The 22877-nt window shown below is 40.4% G+C and overlaps 2 protein-coding genes across 26 annotated transcripts in view; one reads left to right on the top strand and one right to left on the bottom strand.

Annotated features, from left to right (window-relative positions):
- LOC109678387 (uncharacterized) overlaps window positions 1-22877 on the top strand; it is a 128238-nt gene that overhangs the window by 67443 nt on the left and 37918 nt on the right. The window contains exon 10 of one of the 25 annotated variants that reach the window (XR_012441274.1): window positions 263-8461. The exons of the other annotated variants lie outside the window; for them this stretch is intronic. The gene's annotated coding sequence lies outside the window, so the exon portion shown is untranslated. Of the gene's footprint in view, window positions 1-262; window positions 8462-22877 lie in introns of those variants that run through there. 25 annotated transcript variants of the gene reach the window in all.
- On the bottom strand, window positions 9263-9503 carry LOC141416487 (small ribosomal subunit protein eS27-like). Its single transcript, XM_074053462.1, has one exon. The coding sequence runs from the start codon at window positions 9422-9424 to the stop codon at window positions 9263-9265; it is 162 nt and encodes a 53-aa protein (XP_073909563.1). The 5' UTR covers window positions 9425-9503.

Raw genomic sequence — 22877 nt, 5'->3', positions numbered from 1 at the left:
ACAAAGAGAAACTGGAGTGACCCATGAGCAAAGAGGGCTTCCCTGTTTTGATTTTGGAGTCTTGGAAATTTGTCCATTCTGGGCAAATTGTTCAGGAAACCCAATCTTGCAAATACACAACATAAAACTGGCCTGGTAGCATGGCTCAAGTATTGGAGTGCCTACATAGAATACCTAGCAAGCATGAGGCTCTGAGTTAAACCCTAGTAACACCTAAATGAATGAATAAATAAATAAATAATGCTGTCCTCATTTTTTACAGAAGTGCAGTGTTGGAGAAATTCTTTGAATGTAATGCAAGTAGTCATTGTGTTCAGTTTCTCAACCAGATTCAAGTGCATATTGTGAAACAGAAAACTTATCTAGGAGGAACACCATGTAAAAACCACCTATGTGAAAAAGTCCTCATTGCTCATTCATCAGTAAATGTCCCCCACAGAAATCTTATGGGACACAAACCAGATGAGTGTCAGGAATATGAAGAGAAGCTGTATGAACATAAGATATGTGAGCAAGCCTCCACATCTCCCAAGTTCCTCCAGAAGTGTAACATGGCTCTCCCTGTAGAGAAACCCTATGACAATAAACTGTGTGATGACACTTTTAGATGACTCAGTTCCAGTCATATACAGGACAGGACTCACACTAGGGAGAAACCACAGGAATGTCAGCAGAGTGAGGAAGTGTTTGTGTCTTCCAAAGGCATCAACAAGATCTCAACAGAGGGAAACCCTGTGTATGTAAGGAATGCAGGAACGCCTTTATTCATTCTGATTCCCTTCAGACACATGGAAGAATTCACACAGGAGTGAAGCCCTTTGCCTGTAAACATTGTGGAAAAGCTATTACTGATTCCAGGTCTCTTCTAACACATGAAAGAATCCACACAGTATAGAAGCACTATGTCATCTTGTGGGAAGGCTTTTACTGATTCCAGTTCCCTCTGATTTCATGCAGTGATGCACAGTGGAAAGAAACCCTACAGTTGTAAGCAATGTGGAAAAGTCTGTGTTTGTTCCAGTTCTCTACAAAAGCATGACATAACTCACAGAAGAAATCCTATATGTGTATGCAATGTGGAAAGTTTTCAGTTGTGTCAGTCACTTAAAAAAGCATAAAATTATTCTCACTGGAGAGAAACCTTGGCTATGTAAGCAGTGTGGTAAAGCATTCCTTTATTGCATTTCCCTTAACTCACATGCAATGACTCGCAGTGGGGACAAACCCTATGTATGTATGCACTGTGGAAAAGCCTTTACTTCCTCTAATGACATTGAGATGCATGAAAGACTAAACACTGGAGAGAAACCCTGTGTAAGTAAGGAATGTGGGAATGCCTTCTTCTCTATTACTCAAGTTTGAAAACATGAAAAAATTCACAGTGGGGAGAAACCCTATGTTTGTAAGCAACGTGGGAAAGCCTTCATTCTTTAAGTGATATGAGCACATGAATGACAGTTGGGAGATGCCCTATGTATGTGAGAAATGTGGCAAAGCTTTCATTTGGCAGAGTAATCTTCAAACACATGAATGATCACACACTGGTGAAAAACCCTATGAATGCAAGCAATGTGGAAAATCCTTCATTTGTTCTGGTTCCCTTAAGAAACATGTGAGGACCCATGCAGGAGACAATTCTTAAAGACAGAATGTGGAAAGGCCTCATTATGACATGATCTTTCTAGCAAATTGACACTGCATAGGGAATGGAAGTGGCTATCATGTAGACTGTGGGAAAGCCTCCAGTCAGCACTGTTGAATTCAAGCACATAAAATAGCATAGTGTGTTGAGAAATCCTCAGTAGAAGGGATGTTGCAAAATCTTCACTTCGCAAATTGTAAGAATGCACTCAGATCAAAAGTTTTTAATGAACAATTACGACAAAGTTGTCATTTAAAACAAATACTTTGATGTCCCAGTTGTAAAGGGAAAAGATTTCCATGAATGTTCAGGATGCCAGGCACTGGTGTGTCACTTCTATAATTCTCGTTACTCTGGAGTATGAGATCAAGAGGATGGAGGTTCCAAGCCAACCCAATCAAATAATTCAAGAGATCCTATCTTGAAAATACCCAATATGAAAAAGGACTGGCAGAGAGGCTCAAGTTTTAGAGCACCTACCTAATAAGCCCGAGGCCCTGAGTTTCAGTCCCAGTAACTCCAAAAAAAATTCTGCCAAGTATAATTTTAGTTTATTTCCTAATTATTAGCCAGCATTACTCAGTGAATCATGCTTATCATACCCTTTTTGGTTTTCTTCTGCATCACCATGCTCCTCCTCTCAATATGAGGAAAGACTGAGCCTTTGGGAACTAGACATGTAGTTTCTGAGAAGTGACAGTAATCCAGGAAAGACTCAGAAGCCCAAATTCCTGGGCTTTCCCAAAAACTAGAATTCCCTTTGGTTTACTGCATCGCTGCAGTCATGAGTGTACCTGCCGAATTAATAAAGCTTTATTTCCCTTTCTCCATAAACTGTATTCTTGGTATCTAGGCCAGGTTAGTAATTCAATAACACTAAAAATCCCTCATCATTTAGAATCACAAGTCTTAGAGCTAGAATTATTTAGAATGTTCTAGAAATTGTACAAGCAAAATGAAATGTTATAAAAACTCTAAGTGTATTGCTGAATGTTTTTTGGTCCTACTGGGATTATTTTACTTAGAGGCTCATGCTTGCTGTGTATGCACTGTACCTCTTCAGCCATGTTTGCAGCCTAGTAGCTCTTAATTGATTTATTTATTTTTGCAGTACTTGAGTTTGCACTCAGGTCCCTGCACTTGCTAGGGAGTCACCCTCCTACTTGAGCCACTCAAGTTGTGGTTGTTGTTGGCTCAGAGGTTTGAATTCAGGGCTTCAGCTTGCAAACCATGAGCTTGAGCCACTCCTCCAGTCCATTTTGGTCTGGTTGTTTTGGAAATGGAGTCCCTGAAACTATTTTCTTGACCTTTCCTTGAACCTTGATCCTTCTGGATCTATGTCTCCCAAGTAAGTAAAATTACAGTTGTGAGTGGTACCTACTAGTGGCTCATTCTTAAAGCAAATCTTTGGACTAATTATTTCTTATTTTCTCCCTTGAAAAGATATTTTGAGGTGACTTCATTCTGTCCTTTTATTCAAAATAGGTTGTAGTTTTATGGGTCTTTTCTCCTTTCATTTTGAACCATGCTGATCCATTTGTAAACCTAGATTTTTTTTCTTGTATGGTGAAAGCATTCATTTTTATGTACTTTTGGGGGATATTTGGCAATTCGTGGATTTGAACTAGGGCCTCACACTTGCTAGAGTAAATTGTTGGAAATTTAATTAAATCATGTCTTTGTGTTAATTACTTTTTTGTTATTTTAACCATTTATCTGTCTGAAATAACTGAAAGGGGAATTTATTCATGCTTGCCATTTCATTTGGTTTAAGTCCACTCTACAGATGCATATTTTCAACTGCTCCTTCGCTCTTACTCTCTGCCCCTATGTCCAGTACATCAGTGGACATGAAATAGCAATTCTAAATTCCCCTGTTCAGAACCGTGGGTGTGCCACAAGCATCCATTCTTGGAAAGCACCTTGTAAATGATGCACCTCTCACCCTGGGAGAACAGGTTGTGCTTTTCTACTGCTTAATCTCAATTATGAGCCTGTGTACAGAACGGCAAAGTAATAAGTCATAGTAATTCTCAAACACACAGAGTCAGAACCTGAGCATGTGGCAAAGCATTCCTTGTTCACAGTGCTTCATGAATGAGTCATCTTTGTCCTTAGATGAATCATTTCTGGTTTTCCAGGACTTAATCCACATGGCTCATTATGGCTCAGCATAGTGTATGTCAGAACCAGGTAATACTCATTATAAAACCCACAGAATTAGAAGACTGAAAGTGAGACACAAGTTTCTATTTGGAAAGCCCTTTTGAATAATGCATCTTTGCCCTAGTAAGAGCAGACACTGCTTCTCAAGCACATATTCTGTATTGTCCATTTATAGTTTATAACAGTGTTAAAAGGTAGAGAATTTTTTTGGCAGTATTAGGTTTGAAGTTAGGGTCTCATGCTTGCTAGGTCGGCTGTCTTACAACTTGAGCCATTCTGCTAGCCCTTTTTTGCCATGGGTTTTTTCAAGATAGGGTCCCCTGAACTATTAACCTGGAGCTGACATCTAACCATGATCCTCCTGATCTCTGTCTCCTGAGTAATTAGGATTACAGGCATGTCCTCTGATGTATCAGCATCCTTGCCATTGGGCTGATGAAATGGCTCAAGTGGTAGAGTGCCTTGCCTAGCAAGCATGAGGCGCTAAGTTCAAACCCCAATACCTAAAAATATACTCTGGCATTACCTTACTAGGTAACAATAACCCTAATCCCATAAATCATGAAACATTTCTACAGGCATGTGCATGTATCATGGGATGTCATGAGGGGCAGAATCACTACAGATTGAGAAACTGCAGGGGGCACCTGAGTTGAGTACAGGACCAAGTGCTTTGAATAAGCAGACAGAAGACTCCAGACAGCCTTCCAAACTGGAGGACAATTTCTCTGTTCCCTAGTGTTGCACCCCAACATAAGGCTATGTGTCTCTACCTGTCATGTATCACCGATACATTTTTGCTCCTGTTCCCTTTCTACTTGAACCAAGTATTCCATGAAGTGACCATAAAAGACAGAAACTCTGTCTGATGATCTCATCTGCAGACTGGTGGAGGGATGATCCCAAGGGATACCTTGAACTCAAGCTGTCCTGTATGCTGTGCCCCTCCTTTCAGGCTATGCTGGTAGCCTCTCCAGGAAGTCAAGCTTGGAGAGCTGTTTCCCCCCACCATCTTCCCCAAATCAGAGAAATTTATCTAAGGAAAAGTAGAAGATAAAAGATCTGAAAACTCTCAGCCTAGCTCTGACTGATACAAAGATTTCTGTTTAGGATAAATTATTAAGGTGATTTTCGTGTATGGAAGTGAATCACATGTTCGTACACCTGTGCAGTGGAGGAAATAGTGAAGTGTTGATCTTCAAAGCCGCTTAGCCAATGACTAGCTAAGACATTAACATACAACATTTTAACAGTGTGTTACGTGCCAGTGGCTTATGCCTGTAATGCTTTCCACTTTACAGTGTGTAATGGAGATGATCTCAGTTCAGGGTAGCCTGAGCATAGTTCACAAGACCCCATCTCAAAAATAAACAGAGCAAAGTGGAATAGAGGTGTGGCTCAAATAGAAGCATACCTGTTTTACAAGCATGAAGTCCCAAGTTCAAACCCAACATCCATCAAAAAAAAGTGTGTGTGTATATGTATGTATATATGTGTGTATGTATATACACAACCATAAAAACATACATATATGTTTGTCCATACACACATGCACACACATGCAGAAAGGAGGTGGTATCAATTTCAATTATGTGGGAATGCTTCTAGTCACCCCTGTTGAATTTGATATAATTTAGCATGCTTATTATTTTGAGAAATCCTGAGTAGATGACATGTTGCAGAGTCTTCACTTAGCCAACATCTAAAATTGCACCTAAGATCCTAATCTTGCTAATGTAGCCAGGCAACAGTGGCTCTCATAATTTGAGGTAGTTTGGAGGCTGATAGCGAGAACATCTCAGTTCAACGCCAAATGGGCTAATGGTTCATGAGACTCCATCTTCAAAATTTGTAGAAAAATATGGACTGGAATTATGTCTGTAGTGGTAGATTCCTTTCAAACACCTGTACAGAATTTTTAAAAAATTCCTGGAGGTAAAAGGCAAATAAAGGAGAACAAAAATATCTCTAATATATCCTATGTAAAAGTAGTAGTGTACAGAGTAAGAAGGAATCAAAATAGAATTTAAAAATGGCAAAAGCATAAAGAAGCCAAGTTGGAGCTTGGAGGCATTACTCAAGAAGTAGAGAGCCTGCCTAGCAATTGTGAATCCCTGAGTTCAAACGTCAATACGCCCACACCCCCAAAGAAAAATTCATCCTAACTTAAGTGGGAAAGACAGTGTAATCAGTAGAAAGAAAGACATGTAATTCATTCCTCCATTGCTAAATTAATGCCTGATTAATTTATGATAGCACAATTTTTTTCAGGCAGGCACTTCAGTACTTGATCCGTACCTAGAGCCCCACAAAATAATAAAAGTACTGATTTCAAATGACCACATACTACATCACTGAGACGTGGTAAGAAGCAGGTGCCTGGTCTAGAACGTCTGGAATGATTTGAGTAAATGCAATTAGACCCAAGGGGACGAAGCCTGAATTGGGGAATGGTGATTGGATTCTTTACCTGCATTTGGCAGAGTCAGGTAGCTGATGGGTCTTCTGTCACTCAGGCTTGAGTAGGGAGGGGCCTTTATCACTAACCAATGAGGAACCCTGATCTTAGGTAGGAGCTGTGCAATGGAGACCCTGAATATGTGGAGCTCTTCACTGCCCAGAGCAGGACACTCCACTTAGTACCTACCATATTTGAAAGTCCGGTTTTGTTTTGAGAAGCTCCAGGTGTCCCAGGCTTGGATGTTTCTGTGTCCTCTCACTGTAGGAGCCTAGGGATGATACCGGAAAGCGGGAAATGGTAAGATTTCAGCTGGGGTCACAGAGCAGTGGCCGGGGAACCGCTGGAAGCAGCAGCCTTCACTACTCTGGGCCCAAGGATGGGGTTGGGCCTGAGCAGAACCAGCGTCTGTCCCCTTTGTGATGTGAGTGGCTTCCTTGGACACCTGGTGCCCTGTGGACAGCTTGACCCCACATGGCACAAACATCACAGTGACAGCAGTCCTTGCTGCTCCTGCCTTGTGCTTGGCTCCTGTGCGTGGCCACTGTGGGTGGGATCCCCATGTCTCTCCATGGCGCCAATTTTCCTAAATCTTCAGGATCCCGGGAAGGGAACCTGAAGTGCAAACCACTGTGATGTCATGGTTACCATTCTTACTGATTCTGGACCTGGTTTAAGAAGCAAAAAATGAATGGGGAGAAGGGACAGTATTTAAATGGAGTATGGCAGCTTTTTGTGTGACAGAAGAAAGCATTTAGGGGGTCACTGGAGTTTCCTCAGGGAGGATCATTAAAAGCAAGTCAAAGCTGAAGAGGACAGTGCCTTACAAGATCCCTTTAGAACCACTGCAATAATTTGTGAGGAAGTCCTACATAAAAGTGACAACTTTATTTACATCCTCATGAACTTTGGGACTCGCCTTTGTACAGCCTTTAGAACTGAGTGACAAAACAACAGGGCAGGAGATTCACACAACTGGGTGACAGAATATGTCACAGAGAGGTTAAAACCAGGGCAAGAAAGGATGTAAAGACTAGAGGTCACTGTCAGTTTATTGTGTGTCTCTTGTGGATTTTTCAGCCAGTGGTGATTTTGTCTGTCAAAACTGCTTTCCCTATGCCTGGGTGTCAAGGTTGTGTTAGTGGCTGCTGCCTCTTCTGAGCTGACCTTGTCTAAGACTCTCTTGTAGAAAGCTAAGGTTTTAGGTTCCTTAGATCCTCTAAAGTGACGGTCAAAGGGCTGTTCACTCTAGGCAGGAGCTAACAGGATTCGTAGATAGTATGTGTGTGGGGAAGACGTGATGGAGGGAGCAAAATCGATTCTGGGATCATAGAACATAGGCCTCCTGACGTCAGTCTGTTTTAAGGTAATGGTACAGAAGAAACAGTGTTCAGGCCAAGGGTGGGTCAGAGATACGAGGTCTGGTAGAAGCGAGAAACTTAAGAGTTGGGTTAATTGGTTTTTTACAATCAGCACAGCTAACCTTGTTTGTTTGTTTGTCTTCTTGTACACTGTTGTCACTTTTGACCATTGACTTTGTTTCTTTTAAATATGTATATTCATTTTCACTTGCTTTTGAACTTTATTTTGTATTGTTTCTTGCTGAACCTAGGATCTCTTATATAATATTAGATAATCTATAGCTTACTTAGCATCTGACCTTTTTTTTTTTTGTAGGTACTGGGGTTTGAACTCAGGGCTTCATGCTTGCAGGGCCAGTGCTCTCCACTTGAGCCACTCCACAGGCCTATAGCTTACTTAGTCCAAAGGTCTTCAGTGTTTTTAGGAATTTGATATAACTAGGATATGTAGTTTTTTGGATGTTTAAAGCTGTAATTTGGAAAATAGAGAATTTTTTTTTTTGGTGGTATCAGGGTTTGAACTCAGGGCCACAAGCTTTCTAAGCAGGAGCTCTTGCTACCTGATCCACATTGCCAGCCCTTTTCTAATAATGGTTTTATTCCAGATAGGGTTTTGCAAACTGTCCATGTTGGCTTCCAGCCCAAATCCCGATCTCTGCTTCCTGAATAGCTAGGAATACAGGCATGAGTCACTGACTTCAGACTGAAATTGTAGAATTTTATGTATCTGTTTAGCCCGCAAATCTTGGTGACAATGAGTTCTTTCTAAGGATATATGCCATCTCTTTCCTTCATTTACCTGTTGAAATTTCAAAATAAAAGGTAGAAGTTTGATTTATGTGCATACTGAATTATCCTTCCTGACTCCTGTTTAGTTTTTCTTTCCGAGCAGTCTACAAGAATGCAATTACAAACATCTGATGTCTATCTCTCTTTTTAGTCACAGGGAATGCTCTCACTTCACTGAGAAGCAATTGGTTTTTTTTCCCTGTGTAACTGGGTCTTAAAGTCAAGGCCTGGTGCTTCCTAGGCAGGCACTCTAATCCTTAAGCCATTACATCAAGTGGTTTTTGTGAAGATTTTTGAGATACCATTGGGCAAACTGTTTCCCCGGATTGGCTTCCAGCCCTGATCATTCTGATGTCTGCCTTCCTATCCAATTAAAGTGTTTTTTTTCTAGTTATCTAGTTTTGTTTTGTTAGAATTTTTTGTTGTTGTTTTGAACTCAGGTCCTCACACTTGGTATCCAGGTGTTCTCACTTCTTGAGACACTGTCCCCGTTCTTTTCTGTGATGGGATTTTTGAGATAAGGTCTCATGAACTATTTGTCCAGGTCTGGTTTTAAACTGCTCCCCTCCTGCTGTGTGACTACACACATGAGCCACCAGCGTCGTGCCTGGAAAAATTGAAGTTTTGATTCCTTTTAGTATTATGTTTGCATTTCCCCCAAGACTTTGTATTCAAGATTGTTTTCCTTTTATTTTTTTTCCAGAATCAAAATGTTACTGAAAAAGTAACAGAAAATACAGGGTCATTTTTTATGCCTCACAAAATCAAATATGTTTGCATTATCTTGGAGAGTCACTAAATTATAGGCTTTCTGTGAGAAAACATAAATTCAGGAAGTTTTAAACATTAGTAGTTCTGCTTTCTCCCAGACAAGCAACCTTCCATGAGCCTGGCTTTTCCTCCTGTAGGCTGACACTGCACTGTTGAACATCCTGTACAAAGAAGCACTGTTTGCACATGGCTGAAAGCTGTGGTAATCTTGTAGCCACCTGAACATTTTACATCCATAAAATACGAATTTGGACTTTGAAATAATGATTTTTCTAAAATTTTTTCTTTTCCTCTTGCAAGGAAAGATGTAGAAATCCCTATTCAAACACATGTTTAGTCCTTTGGCAAGGGTAATGTGTCTTGACCACTCAGGTAACAGCCACCTCCAGGAAGCTGCATGTAGGCTAAGATTTTTTTTTTGTATAGAAAACAGTGAGTAGAAATTATATCTGTGTCCAGCACCTGAGGACATCCTTTACCATAATATCTCTTGGTTGCTTGAATAGCAAGAAAGTGAACCCCATCCAAGTGTCACTTTACCTGCCCTAACTTTTCATCCCAGCCTGTTTCCACTGACCCTTAAACTCCTGGTCCCACTCTCACTCTCACATGCGGGTACTTCCATCCTTAGAATAGCTACACTTCCTAGGCATACCAGGCTGAGAGTTTCTGCGTGCCTTCAGCTTTGAGGCTGTCTGAGGATATGTGACATATCCCCTGCTTGCTAGACAGCCAGTCTTTCTCCTTGAGCTATTCCACCAATCCTGTGTTAAGTTGATTTTGAGATAGGTTCTCTTGACATATTTCCTCATGATCTCCATTCCTGTGAGGTAGGAAAAGCAGGCATGGTTCACCCAAGCCAGCAACCTGCAGTATCTAAATCTTTGGTGGATCCTGCATTTTTGTCATACCAGAATTCCTTTATATAGCCAAGGTACAAGATAGAATAATTTCCCATTTCCTTAGAGACTAGGAAGTTTAGGTTTTTAGGTGTTCCATTTAGGTCTGTGATCCAAATAGACAAAATAAATTCTAGGCATGAGCAGCTGTGCATGGCTCATTTTGTTGTTGTTGTTATTTATTTTAATATGACAGGGTGATGTATCAATAAAGTTTTTTTTGTCTGTTTATTCATATGTGCATACAATGTTTGGGTCATTTCTCACCCCTTCCTCCTACCCTCTCCATTACCCCACCCCACTGCCTTCCTTAACCCCTTTACCCCTCACTACCCGGCAAAAACTATTTGGCCCTTATCTCTAATTTTGTTGAAGAGAGAGTATAAGCAATAATAGGAAGGACCAAGGGTTTTTGCTAGTTGAGATAAGGATAGCTATACAGGGAGTTGACTTGCATTGCTATCCTGTACATGTGTGTTACCTTCTATGTTAATTATTCTTGAACTAACCTTTTCTCTAGTTCCTGGTCCCCTTCTCCTATTGGACTCAGTTGCTTTTAAGGTATCTGCTTTAGTTTCTCTGCATTGAGGGCAACAAATGCTATCTAGTTTTTTTAGGTGTCTTACCTATCCTCATACCTTCCTTGTGTGCTCTCACTTTATCAAGTGATCAAAGTCCAATCCCCTTGTTGTGTTTAGCCTTGATCTAATGTCCACATACGAGGGAGAACATACGATTTTTGGTCTTTTGGGCAGGCTAACCTCACTCAGAATGATGTTCTCCAATTCCATCCATTTACCAGCAAATGATAACATTTCGTTCTTCTTCATGGCTGCATAAAATTCCATTTTGTATAAATACAACCTATTCTTAATCCATTCATCAGTAGTGGGGCATCTTGGCTCTTTCCATAACTTGGCTATTGTGAATAGTGCTGCAATAAACATGGGTATGCAGGTACCTCTGGAATAACCTGTGTCACAGTCTTTCGGGTATATCCCCAAGAGTGGTATTGTTGGATCATATGTTAGATCAATGTTTAGCTTTTTAAATAGCCTCCAAATTTTTTTCCAGAGTGGTTGTACTAATCTACATTCCCACCAGCAGTGTAAGAGGGTTCCTTTTTCCCCACATCCTCACCCACACCTGTTGTTAGTGGTGTTGCTAATGATGGCTATTCTAACAGGGTTGAGGTGGAATCTTAGTGTGATTTTAATTTGCATTTCCTTTATTGCAAGAGATGGAGAGCATTTTTTCATGTGTTTTTTGGCCACTCGAATTTCTTCTTTTGAGAAAGTTCTGTTTAGTTCACTTGCCCATTTCTTTCTTGGTTCATTAATTTTGGGAGAATTTGATTTTTAAGTTCCCTATATATTCTGGTTATCAGACCTTTGTCTGATGTGTAGCTGGCAAATATTTTCTCCCACACTGTGGGTGGTCTCTTCAGTTTAGAGATCATTTCTTTTGTTGAGCTGAAGCTTTTTAGTTTTATGAAGTCCCATTCATCTATGCTATCTCTCTGTTGCTGTGCTGCTGGGGTTCCATTGAGAAAGTTCTTACCTATACCTATTAATTCCAGAGTATTTCCCACTCTTTCCTGTACCAACTTTAGACTTTGGGGTCTGATATTAAGATCCTTGATCCATTTTGAGTTAATCTTGGTATAGGGTGATATACATGGATCTAGTTTCAGTTTTTTGCAGACTGCTAACCAGTTTTCCCAGCAGTTTTTGTTGAAGAAGCTGTCTTTTCTCCATCAAAGACAAGTTGATTATAGTTGTGTGGCTTTATATCTGGGTCCTCATTCTGTTCCACTGGTCTTCATGTCTGTTTTAATGCCAGTAACATGCTGTTATTATTCTTATTGCTTTGTAATATAGTTTGAAGTCAGATATCGTGATACCTCCATCATTGTTCTTTTGACTGAATATTGCCTTGGCTATTCGTGGCCTCTTATATAAATTTAATGGTAGATTTTTCATCTTTGAGTTCTGAGATTCTGTCTTCTGTTGTTCTAGTCTGCTGGATTGGCCTTCCATTTTGTTTTGCATTTCTGTTTCATTCTTTGTTCTGAGGTTTTCCATATCCTGTGTCACTTCCTCTTTAATGTTGTCTATTTTTGTCCTGAGTTCATTTATCTCTTTATTAATCATGCTCTTTGTTTCACTTTGGTGTTTATACAGTGCTTCTATGGTTTCTTTTATTTCTTCTTGTGCTTTCTCAAATTCTCAGTTTTTGTTGTCTTCAAATTTCTTGAGTGTCTCCTGTACATTTTGGTTGACCATATCCAGTATCATCTCTATAAAATTCTCATTGAGTACTTGTAGGATTTCTTCTTTCCGATTATTCTTGTGGGCTTCATTGCGTTCTTTGGCATACTTATCTTCATTTTGTTGGAGTCTGGATCTGAGTATCTGTTTTCTTCTTTTCCGTCTGGTTTTTGCTGTGGGGAATCTGGTTTCCCTGTTTTTTCTGTGTTCCCATCATTGCCCTTGGTATTGTTACTGTCCCTGTACTGTGTGTAATTAAGTATTTTCTAGCTTGTAATAATAACAATGGTGATATTTAGAATGGAATGGTGAGAGGAGAGGGAATGCAAAGAAGATAAAGAAAAAGGGAAAACAAATAAACAAGAAAACAAACAAAAAGTTTCAAAGATATAAACAGGGAGAGATAGTGTACTAATCAACAGTAAGCTAAACAGGCATTAGAGAGACAGAGGATTGAAAAAAAATCTCCAAGTTCAAATGCAATAAAATTTCAGTCTTAATAATTTTGGCGTTAGTCCCTCAGCCTCCAATCCTGGAGATGGTGTCTCAGAAGTAGTTCTTTTGTTGTCTCATCAAATGGCAAAAAAAAAAACCAAAAAAAGAACAAGAACAACAACAAAAAACATCACAAAGTGTCCCAAGTTCAAATGCAATACAGTTTCGGTAAGTTTTTCAGTATGCAGATATAGTTCGGTTGTTGTCTTATCAAAGGAAGAGAGAAAAACAAAAGAGTCTGGAGACAGCTTTGTGAATGTCTGTCTGAGGCTCTAACTCACCTGCCCACTGTTGTCAGTCTGCTGTTGCTGGAGGCTTTATTTATGCAGCTCTCAGGAGTGAGCTTAACACTCACCTAGCTCCTCAGGCTTTGTTTAGTTAGAGTTCTCCTGGGCACGACTGCCACTGTTACAAGCTTTCCCCTATCCAAGCACACTGGTGGTGGTGACACTACACCCACTTTCTCAGGCTGGCGTGTTTATTTACAGTTCATGTGGGAAGTGGGCCTTCCCCCCTCTCCTGTGGCATTTTCCTCCATGGCCACGTTTACCAGCTATCTCACTCCTGGTTGCTGGGCAGGTGCTGCCACTCCTGCCTTCTCTGGTCAGCATGTTTATTTACAGTTCCATGAGGGATTGCCCCTCCCCATCTTCAGCGCTCAGGGTACCATGCCCTCTTTGCTATGTGTCTTTGTTGTTGTTTATTATTCAGATTTTTTCTTTTTTCCCTGGGTGGGGGTCGGTCTGACTAGGGGGCTATGCTGATCTGGCCCAGGGTTGTCTGTGTTAGTACCACGTGCCGCTTAGCTCACCTTGTGGTCTGTGTCTTCCCAAGTGGTCTGGGAGCTGGAGTCTGGCGGCACGGGAGCCCTCCTGGTTTCTCTGTTTAATGTGGAGTGGGGATGCTATGCACGGGCTGGCGGTGTGGAGGAGTCAAAGTTTTGCCTCTTCTCGGTGGTTTTTCCTGTGAGGTGTATCTCCAGCATCTCTCCAGGATTTTACTTTAGGAAGCATGCTTTCTGCTTCCTCCCTCTAGTTGCCTTCTTCTGTTATAGCCTTCTTAGAGTGCCAGGATACAAAAGAAATTAGTGACCCATGAACACAGATGGGTTCCCTGTTTTGATTTTGGACTCTTGGACATGTGTGTGGGGTGTGTTAGGAGTTAGTGACCATTAAGGATGTGACTGTGAATTTCACCCTGAAAGAATGGGCTCTGTGGAATCCTTCCCAGAAGAAGCTCTACAAGGATGTGATCCTGAAAACGTTCAGGCGCCTGGCTCCTGTAGTTAAGGACATTACTATTCCCTTACTTAGTCACTCAGAGAGCAAGTGTTTCTAAGTTATCAGTTCTGTTGCATGATTTGAAATACAGAAAAGGAACATTTTGGTGAATATCCAGCAGTCAAGATGGCTGTACACCATAATTATAACAGGAATTTAGGAATTATCCTACAGAGATGAATAATTCATAATGGGTTTTCTGGGTCTAAATATTAGGAAAAGCTCAGGAAAAGAGAAATTCTAAACTTGGGCACAAAACCTTCAGGACAAATGTAAGGTAAATTGTACGCACAATAAACAGCAATGTTTCATCATAATTTTGTTGTTATAGGACATTTTAAAAACAAGGAATTGATATAAATATATCTAGCATCAAATTGATGTCATCTCAGAAACTTTAACTGCCAAATACCACTGTGGGAGACAGTATTACAGTACCAAACGTGAATATCGCTGTTTAGAACACAGCTGCTTATGTGCTGTGTCTCAGGGAATTCAGTCTGATCATGATCAGAATTTTGCAGGGTGGAAGAGGTGGGTGGAGGAAACAGAGAGAGGGAGAGGTAGTTGCTGTGGTTTGAACTCACGATCTCCTTCTTGTTACCCAGGCATCCTATCATGCCCCCCAGTCCATGTTCAAAACTTCTTACAGGACATAAAACCAACACTTTCTCAGGAAAATTATTAACAAACAAAATTGTCACAATATATTCCTGCCAGGCACGCATGACTCAGGGTTTTAATGCTTGTTGTTCAAGAGACAGAATCAGGAGGATTGTGGATCTAGTCCATCATGGGCAAATTGTTCAGGAAACCCAATCTTGCAAATACACAACATAAAACTGGCCTGGTAGCATGGCTCAAGTATTGGAGTGCCTACATAGAATACCTAGCAAGCATGAGGCTCTGAGTTAAACCCTAGTAACACCCAAATAAATAAATAAATAAATCATAATGCTGTCCTCATTTTTTACAGAAGTGCAGTGTTGGAGAAATTCTTTGAATGTAATGCAAGTAGTCATTGTGTTCAGTTTTTCAACCAGATTCAAGTGCATATTGTGAAACAGAAAACTTATCTAGGAGGAACACCATGTAAAAACCACCTAGGTGAAAAAGTCCTCATTGCTCATTCATCAGTAAATGTCCCCCACAGAACTCTTATGGGACACAAATCAGATGAGTATCAGGAATATGAAGAGAAGCTGTGTGAACATAAGATATGTGGGCAAGCCTCCACATCTCCCAAGTTCCTCCAGAAGTGTAACATGGCTCTCCCTGTAGAGAAATCCTATGACAATAAACTGTGTGATGACACTTTTAGATGACTCAGTTCCAGTCATATACAGGACAGGACTCACACTAGGGAGAAACCACAGGAATGTCAGCAGAGTGAGGAAGTGTTCGTGTCTTCCAAAGGCATCAACAAGATCTCAACAGAGGGAAACCCTGTGTATGTAAGGAATGCAGGAACGCCTTTATTCATTCTGATTCCCTTCAGACACATGGAAGAATTCACACAGGAGTGAAGCCCTTTGTCTGTAAACATTGTGGAAAAAACCTTTACTCATTCCAGGTCCCCTCTAACACATGAAAAGAATCCACACAGGATAGAAGCACTATGTGTAAGTCTTGTGGGAAGGCTTTTGCTGATTCCAGTTCCCTCTGATTTCATGCAGTGATGCACAGTGGAGAGAAACCCTACAGTTGTAAGCAATGTGGAAAAGTCTGTGTTTGTTCCAGTTCTCTACAAAAGCATGACATAACTCACAGAGAAGAGAATTCCTATATGTGTTTGCAATGTGGAAAGGTTTTCAATTGTGTCAGTTACTTTAAAAAGCATAAAATTATTCATAGTGGAGAGAAATGTTGGCTATGTAAGCAGCCTGGTAAAGCATTCTCTTATTTCAGTTCTCTTCATTCCCATGCAGTGACTCACAGTGGGAACAAACCCTATGTATGTAAGCACTGTGGAAAAGCCTTTACTTCCTCTGGTTTAATTGAAATACATGAAAGACTAAACACTGGAGAGAAACCCTGTGTATGTTCAGAATATAGGAATGGCTTCTTTTCTTTGACTGTAGTTGAAAAACATGAAAAAATTCACAGTTGAGAGAAACCCTATGTTTGTAAGCAATGTGGAAAGTTAAGCAACTTTTCAGCACATGAATGACATCACGGTGGAGAGATGTCCTATGTATGTGAGAAGTGTGGCAAAGCTTTCATTTGGCAGAGTAATCTTTGAAGACATGAACGAATCCACACTGGTGAAAAACCCTATGAATGCAAGCAATGTGGAAAATCCTTTATTTGTTCTGGTTCCCTTAAGAAGCATATGAGGACCCATGCAGGAGACAATTCCTAAATAAAGAATGTGAGAATGCCTCATCAGGATGTGATCTTTCTAGCAAACATGACACTGCGTAGGGAATGGAAGTGGCTATCATGCAAACTGTGGGAAAGCCTCCAGTCAGTGCTGTTGAATTCAAGCACATAAAATAGCATAGTGTGTTGAGAAATTCTCAGTAGAAGGGATGTTGCAAAATCTTCACTTAGCAAATTGTAAGAATGCACTCAGATCAAAACTTTAATGAAAAACTATGGCAAAGTTATCATTTAAAACAAATACTTTGATGTGGCACTTGTAAAGGGGAAAGATTTAGCAACCATGAAGCCCTCAGTTCACATCACAGTATCTAAGAAACAGAAAAAAGCTGGTCTTGGGGGCCACAACATGTAATGCTACCTACTCAGGAGGCAGGCACTAAGAGGATCAGATTTGAGCCCAGTCGCAGACAAAAGTTTGGGAATCACTCTCTTGAAAATACCCAACTCAAAAAGGACTGGCAGAGTTGCTGAAGTGGTAGAGTTCCTGCCTAACCAAGCCTGGAGTCCTGAGTTTAAAATTCATGGTATTCAGAGTCAAAATTCATTTTAAATGGGTCAAAATTCCTAGTACTTAGAGAACACAGTGTATGGAGAAATATAAACCAAGAAACGAATATACTAGAAGAGAAGACGGAGCTGAGTGTAGTAATGTAAACTACTTTAAGAGAAACTGTGAAACAAGATTGAGACCATGGTAAATCAAGTACTCTGAAATAATTATTAGCAATGATATCAGTAACTTTGCAAACAGGAAATCATTAAACCCAAAAGATGATTCCCTAGAAATACCAACTGATTAGGCAAGATAAGTAAAAAAGAACAGAACACACAAATGGCTAATAGTGCTTATGAAAGGATGGTTGCTGGAAATGATAGCATGGACTTGGAAAGCACCATAAAGGGACATCAAAAACAATTCCTTGCTCATAAATTTGATGACCCAGATGAAGTGAGCAAATTCAAGGGAAGAAGCCATCTACCAAAACACACCAGGAGAGAGAATACACATAGAAGGGTTTGTAGGAAATACATTGACTCAGGGTGTGCAGAGTGGCTCAAGTGTTTAGAGCACCTGCCAAGAAATCATGAGGCCCTGAGTTCAAACCCCACAAAAGAAGAAATTAAAGAATACAGAGCAAAATGATATGATTACCTACGTCTTGTTCATGGAGGGTTAAAATTTGTGCAGTGAAAATGTCTATATTACTAAAAGGAATCTGCAGTTACCATGCAACTCCGTTGAAATCCCAATGACATTCCTCATAGGAATAGAAAAAATAATCCTAAAATTCCTATGGAAGCCCAAAAAAAATCCCAAACAGACAATCCAATCCTGAATAAAGATCAATGCTGCTATAAAAAAAATGCTGCAGGTATCTCATTTGACTTTGACTTTATAATACAGAGCCTCAGTAACAAAAATAGCAGGTAATAGCAAACAAGCGAACATATAAGTACACCAAAGGAATATATATATAAATATATATAATCTGGGCTTTCTCTCTCCATATATAGAATTTTATATATATACACATTATTCATCCATAAGGAAAATACAATTTGTAATTTTTAGGAAAAATGGATGGAGGAAGGGAGGGATGATGAGGAGGAGGAGTAGAGGGAGTGAGAGAGGTGAAAGCACATTCTGTGCTCCTCTGATCATAGCGCAGTGAAACCTCCATGAAGAAGTAATGGACACTAATACATATCTAAAATACAGTGAAAAGCCATAGATAGATAGATAAATTAAAAAGAGAGGGAATAAGGAAAACACCTTGCGAGCAAGAGATATGACTGGTAATGTAAGCCTAACAGCAGTAAGAAAACATATAATTAATTTCTCTATTGCCAAATCAATACCCAGTTCATTTATGATAGCACAAACTTTTTTTTTCCAAGGCAGGCACTTTAGCACTTGAGAAATTCCTCCAGCACTGGAAAGTTGATAAAAGTAGTGACTTCACAGCACAAAATAAGATGTTTGTGAGTTGTGGTAAGAAGCAGGTAGTCTGGTCTGGAAAGTCACTAGTTCAGCTCAATACAGTTACACTCGATGTTTGTGCAGGTTCCTCCAAGGGGAGGAACCCTAGACTGGGGAGAGAGCTTAAGAGAATCTGTCTTTTTGGGTTCTCCGGAACCTGATAGTAAATGTGACTCCTGTCACTCAAGCTTAAAGAGTCAGGTCCTGCGCCATTAGCCAATCAGAAATGGGTTTTGTAGTGAAAGAAAGTGTCCAATAAGGAGTGCAGATCTTAGAAGACATTTTCTACCCACAACTTGATCTTCCTTTCAGGTGTGGCTTATTTGAGCACCTGAGCTGGGAGAGGCCCCAGGTTTCCCTGCCTGGCTGTAGAACCTAGGGGCAATGTCGAGAAGTCCAGGAAGCCAGGAAATGGTGAGTCCCAGGGTACAAAGAGAAATTAGAGTGACCCATGAGTACAGAGAGCATCTCTGTTCCGATTATGCTTTGCCAAACCATTCCAGTGTAGTATCAGAATTGCAGCATGAGAGGCTGTGAGAATGGGTGGAGTGTAAGAGTGTGATGACTGTAGTGGAGTGAACATTTGGGAAACAGCATCATGTGAATTGGTTATGAATTGTTGGTTCTGGAGTCTTAAGGCAGATGAGTGAGTATACCATCCACCCTGGAGAGCACTATCATTCCAGCATCTTGAAATCTGCATTCCTGCATCCTGAGGAGTTGTAAACCTACATCCCTGAGAGGGAATTGTAAATTTGCATTTCTGCATCCTAAAGAGGAGATACAGGGTCTGATTGATCTGCCACAAAGCTGATGAGCAAAATGCTCAAAATTGTTTCTCCTCCCCCAATAAGGGACAAACAGACCAGTTCATCTAGGAAAGGCCATGAATCCATGACCAATGAAAAAAACCCACCTAACCCAGAGTTAAAGAGTCCACAAAAACCCCAGCCTTTACCTGAGCAGAGAGCTACCAGTTTCTGGGCTCTATGCATGAGCTAGCCTTTCCTTTCATTCTAATAAATCCTACTTCATATAACAGCTTTGGCTTTTAAGTCAATCAGTTGCCTCACAAGCCAGTTCTCTGGCCTGTGAAGGCAAGGACCCTCGATACTGCCTGCAACACTTCAAACTAGCACATAACATTCTGAGTCTAGAGCTGCAATACTGTGACTCAGCCTTCTTCCTGGAACTGTATGTGGGTGTTCAGGATTTGGTGACCGTTGAGGATGTGATTGTGAATTTCACCCTGGAAGGGTGGACTCTGCTGGATCCTTCCCAGAAGAAGCTCAATAAGAATGTGATGCTGGAAACCTTCAGGAGCCTGGCTACCCTAGATAAGGGCATTGTGTTGATTTTGTCAACCAGATTCCAGTGCATAATGTGAAAAAGAAAACTCATCTAGGAGTAACACCATGTGAAAACTGCCTATGTGAAAATGTCTTCATTGCTCATTCATCAATAAATGTCCCCACACAGAACTGTTACTGTACACAAACCAGATGACTATCAGGAATATGAAGAAAAGCTGTATAAACATAAGATATGTGGGCAAACCTCCATATCTCCCAAGTACCTACAGAAGCTAACATGGCTCTCATTGTAGGGAAACTCTATGATAATAAACAGTGTGATGATACCTTTAGATGACTCAGTTCCAGTCATATACAGGACAAGACTCACCCTAGAGAGAAAGCACAGTTTCTCTCTGTATAAGCAGTGTGGGAAAGTGTTCATTTCTTCCACTTCCTTCCAAAGGCATCAACAAGTTCACAAGAGAAGAAAACCCTATGTATGTAAGGAATGCGGGAATGCCTTTATTCATTCTGATTCCTTTCAGACACATGAAAGGATTCACACAGGAGTGAAGCCCTAAGCCTGTAAACATTGTGGAAAAACCTTTACTCATTCCAGTCCCCTTCTAACACATGAAAGAATTCACATGGGACAGTAGACCTATGTGTGTAAGTCTTGTGGGAAGGCTTTCACTGATTCCAGTTCCCTCTGATTTCATGAAATGAGGCACAGTGGAGAGAAACCCTACAGTTGTAAGCAATGTGGAAAAGCCTTTGCTTGTTCCAGTTCTTTATGAAAGTGTGAGATAACTCACAGTGAAGAGAAATCCTATATGTGTATGCAATGTAGAAAGGTTTTCAGTTGTGCTGGTTACTTAAAAAGCATAAAATTATTCACACTGGATAGAAACCTTGGCTATGTAAGCAGTGTGGTAAAGCATTCCCTTATTGCAGTTCCCTTCACTCCCATGCAATGACTCACAGTGGGGAGAACTCCTATTGTATGTAAGCACTGTGGAAAAGCCTTTACTTACTCTAAATACATTGAGATACATGAAACACTAAACACTGGATAGAAACCCTATGTGTGTAAGGAATGTGGGAAAGCCTTCTTGTCTTTGACTCAAGTTCTAAAACATGAAAAAGTTCACAGTGGGGAGAACCCTGTTTTTAAGCAATGTGGGAAGGCCTTCATTTCTTTAAGCAGCATTTGAGCACATAAGTGACATCACATTGGAGGGAGGGTCTCTGTATGTGAGAAGTGTGGCAAAGCTTTCATTTGGCGTAATCTTCAAAGACATGAGCGAATCCACACTGGTGAAAACCCCTATGAATGCAAGCAGTGTGGAAAATTTCTTCATTTATTCTGGTTCCCTTAAGAAACACATGAGGACTCATGCAGGAGACAATTCCTAAATACAGAATGTGGGAAGGGCTTATTATGACATGCTCTTTCTAGCAAACATGACAGTGCATATGGAATGGAAGTGGCTATCATGAAAACTGTGGGAAAGCCTCCAGTCATCCCTGTTGAATTCAAGCACATAAAATAGCATAGTGTGTTGAGAAATCCTCAGTAGAAGGGATGTTGAAAATCTTCACTTAGCCAAATTGTAAGAATGCACTCAGACCAAAATCTTTTTAATGTAAAAAATATGGGAAAGTTGTCATTTAAAGCAAATACTTTGATGTCCCAGTTGTAAAGGAAAAAGATCCCCAGGAATGTTCAAAGATACTGGGCCATAGTGGGTCACTCCTATAATTCTGGCTACTCTGGAGTATGAGATCAAAAGGATGGAGGTTCCAAGTCAATCTAGGCAAATAATCTAGGGGACCCTATCTTGAAAATACCCAATACCATAAAAGGCTGGCAGAGAGGCTCAAGTGGTAGAGTGACTGCTTAACAAGCCTGAGGCCCTGAGTTTCATCCATAGTAACTCCAAAAAAATGCTGCCAGGTATAATTTTAGCTTAATTCCTAATTATTAGCCAACATTACTCAATGAATCAGCCCTATCATATCCTTTTTTGTTATCTTCTGCACCATCACTTCATGCTCCTCATCTGTCTGTTATCAGGCGAGATCGAGCCTGAGAAGTACCATTAATCCAGAAATGACTGAGAAGCCCAAATTCCTGTGCTTTCCCTTAAAAACTGGAATTCCCTTTTGTACATTCCTATACTTCCTTGGTTCACTGCACCACTGTTGTCATGACTATACCTGGCAAATTAATAAAGCTTTATTTTCTCTTCTCCATAAACTGTGTTCTTGGAATCTAGGCTAGGATATTGAAAGTTGGTAACACTAAAAATCCCTCACCGTTTAGAATCTTATAAATACAAGTCTACAAAAGCTAGAATTATTTATAATGCTCTAGAAATTGTACAAGCAAACTGGAATGTTATAAAAGCTCTATCTGTATTGTTTTACTACTGATACGGGTTTTTTTTTTGGTACTACTGGGGTTTTACTTGGGGCCTCATGCTGCTGTGCATGCACTCTACCTCTTCAGCCATGTTCGCAGCCTAGTGGCTCTTATTTATTTATTTTGTGCAACACTGGGATTTGGACTCAGGGCCCTGCACTTGCTATGCAGACATTCTCTCATTTCAGCCTCTCCCACCTGCAGTGGCTCTTTATTTTTGTTGTTGTTTCAGGGGTTTGAATTCAGGGCTTCCACCTTGCAAACCATGAACTTGAGCCACTCCTCCAGTCCATTTTGGTCTGGTTATTTCAGAAATGGACTCCCTGGAACTATTTTCCTGACCTGGACTTGAACCTTGACCCTCCTGGATCTATGTCTCCCAAGTAACTAGGATTGCAGGTGTGAGCTCCTGGCACCTGTCACTAGTGGCTCATTCTTAGAGGGAATCTCTGGGCTACTTATTTATTATCTTTTCCCTTGAAAAGAAATGTCGAGGTGACATAATTCTGCCCTGTTATTCAAAATAAGTAATAGTTTTTGGGTCTTCTCTCCATTCATTTTGAACCATGCTGATCCATTTTTAAACCTCAAATTTTTTCTGGTATAGTAAAAGGGTTAATTTTTATGTACTTTTGAGGAATTTTTGGCAATACTTGGATT

This window comes from Castor canadensis, chromosome 14, assembly GCF_047511655.1.
Source record: "Castor canadensis chromosome 14, mCasCan1.hap1v2, whole genome shotgun sequence".
Taxonomy (NCBI): domain Eukaryota; kingdom Metazoa; phylum Chordata; class Mammalia; order Rodentia; family Castoridae; genus Castor; species Castor canadensis.
The sequence above is the reverse complement of the archived record's forward strand: the minus strand, read 5'-3'. Positions and strand labels throughout refer to the sequence as shown.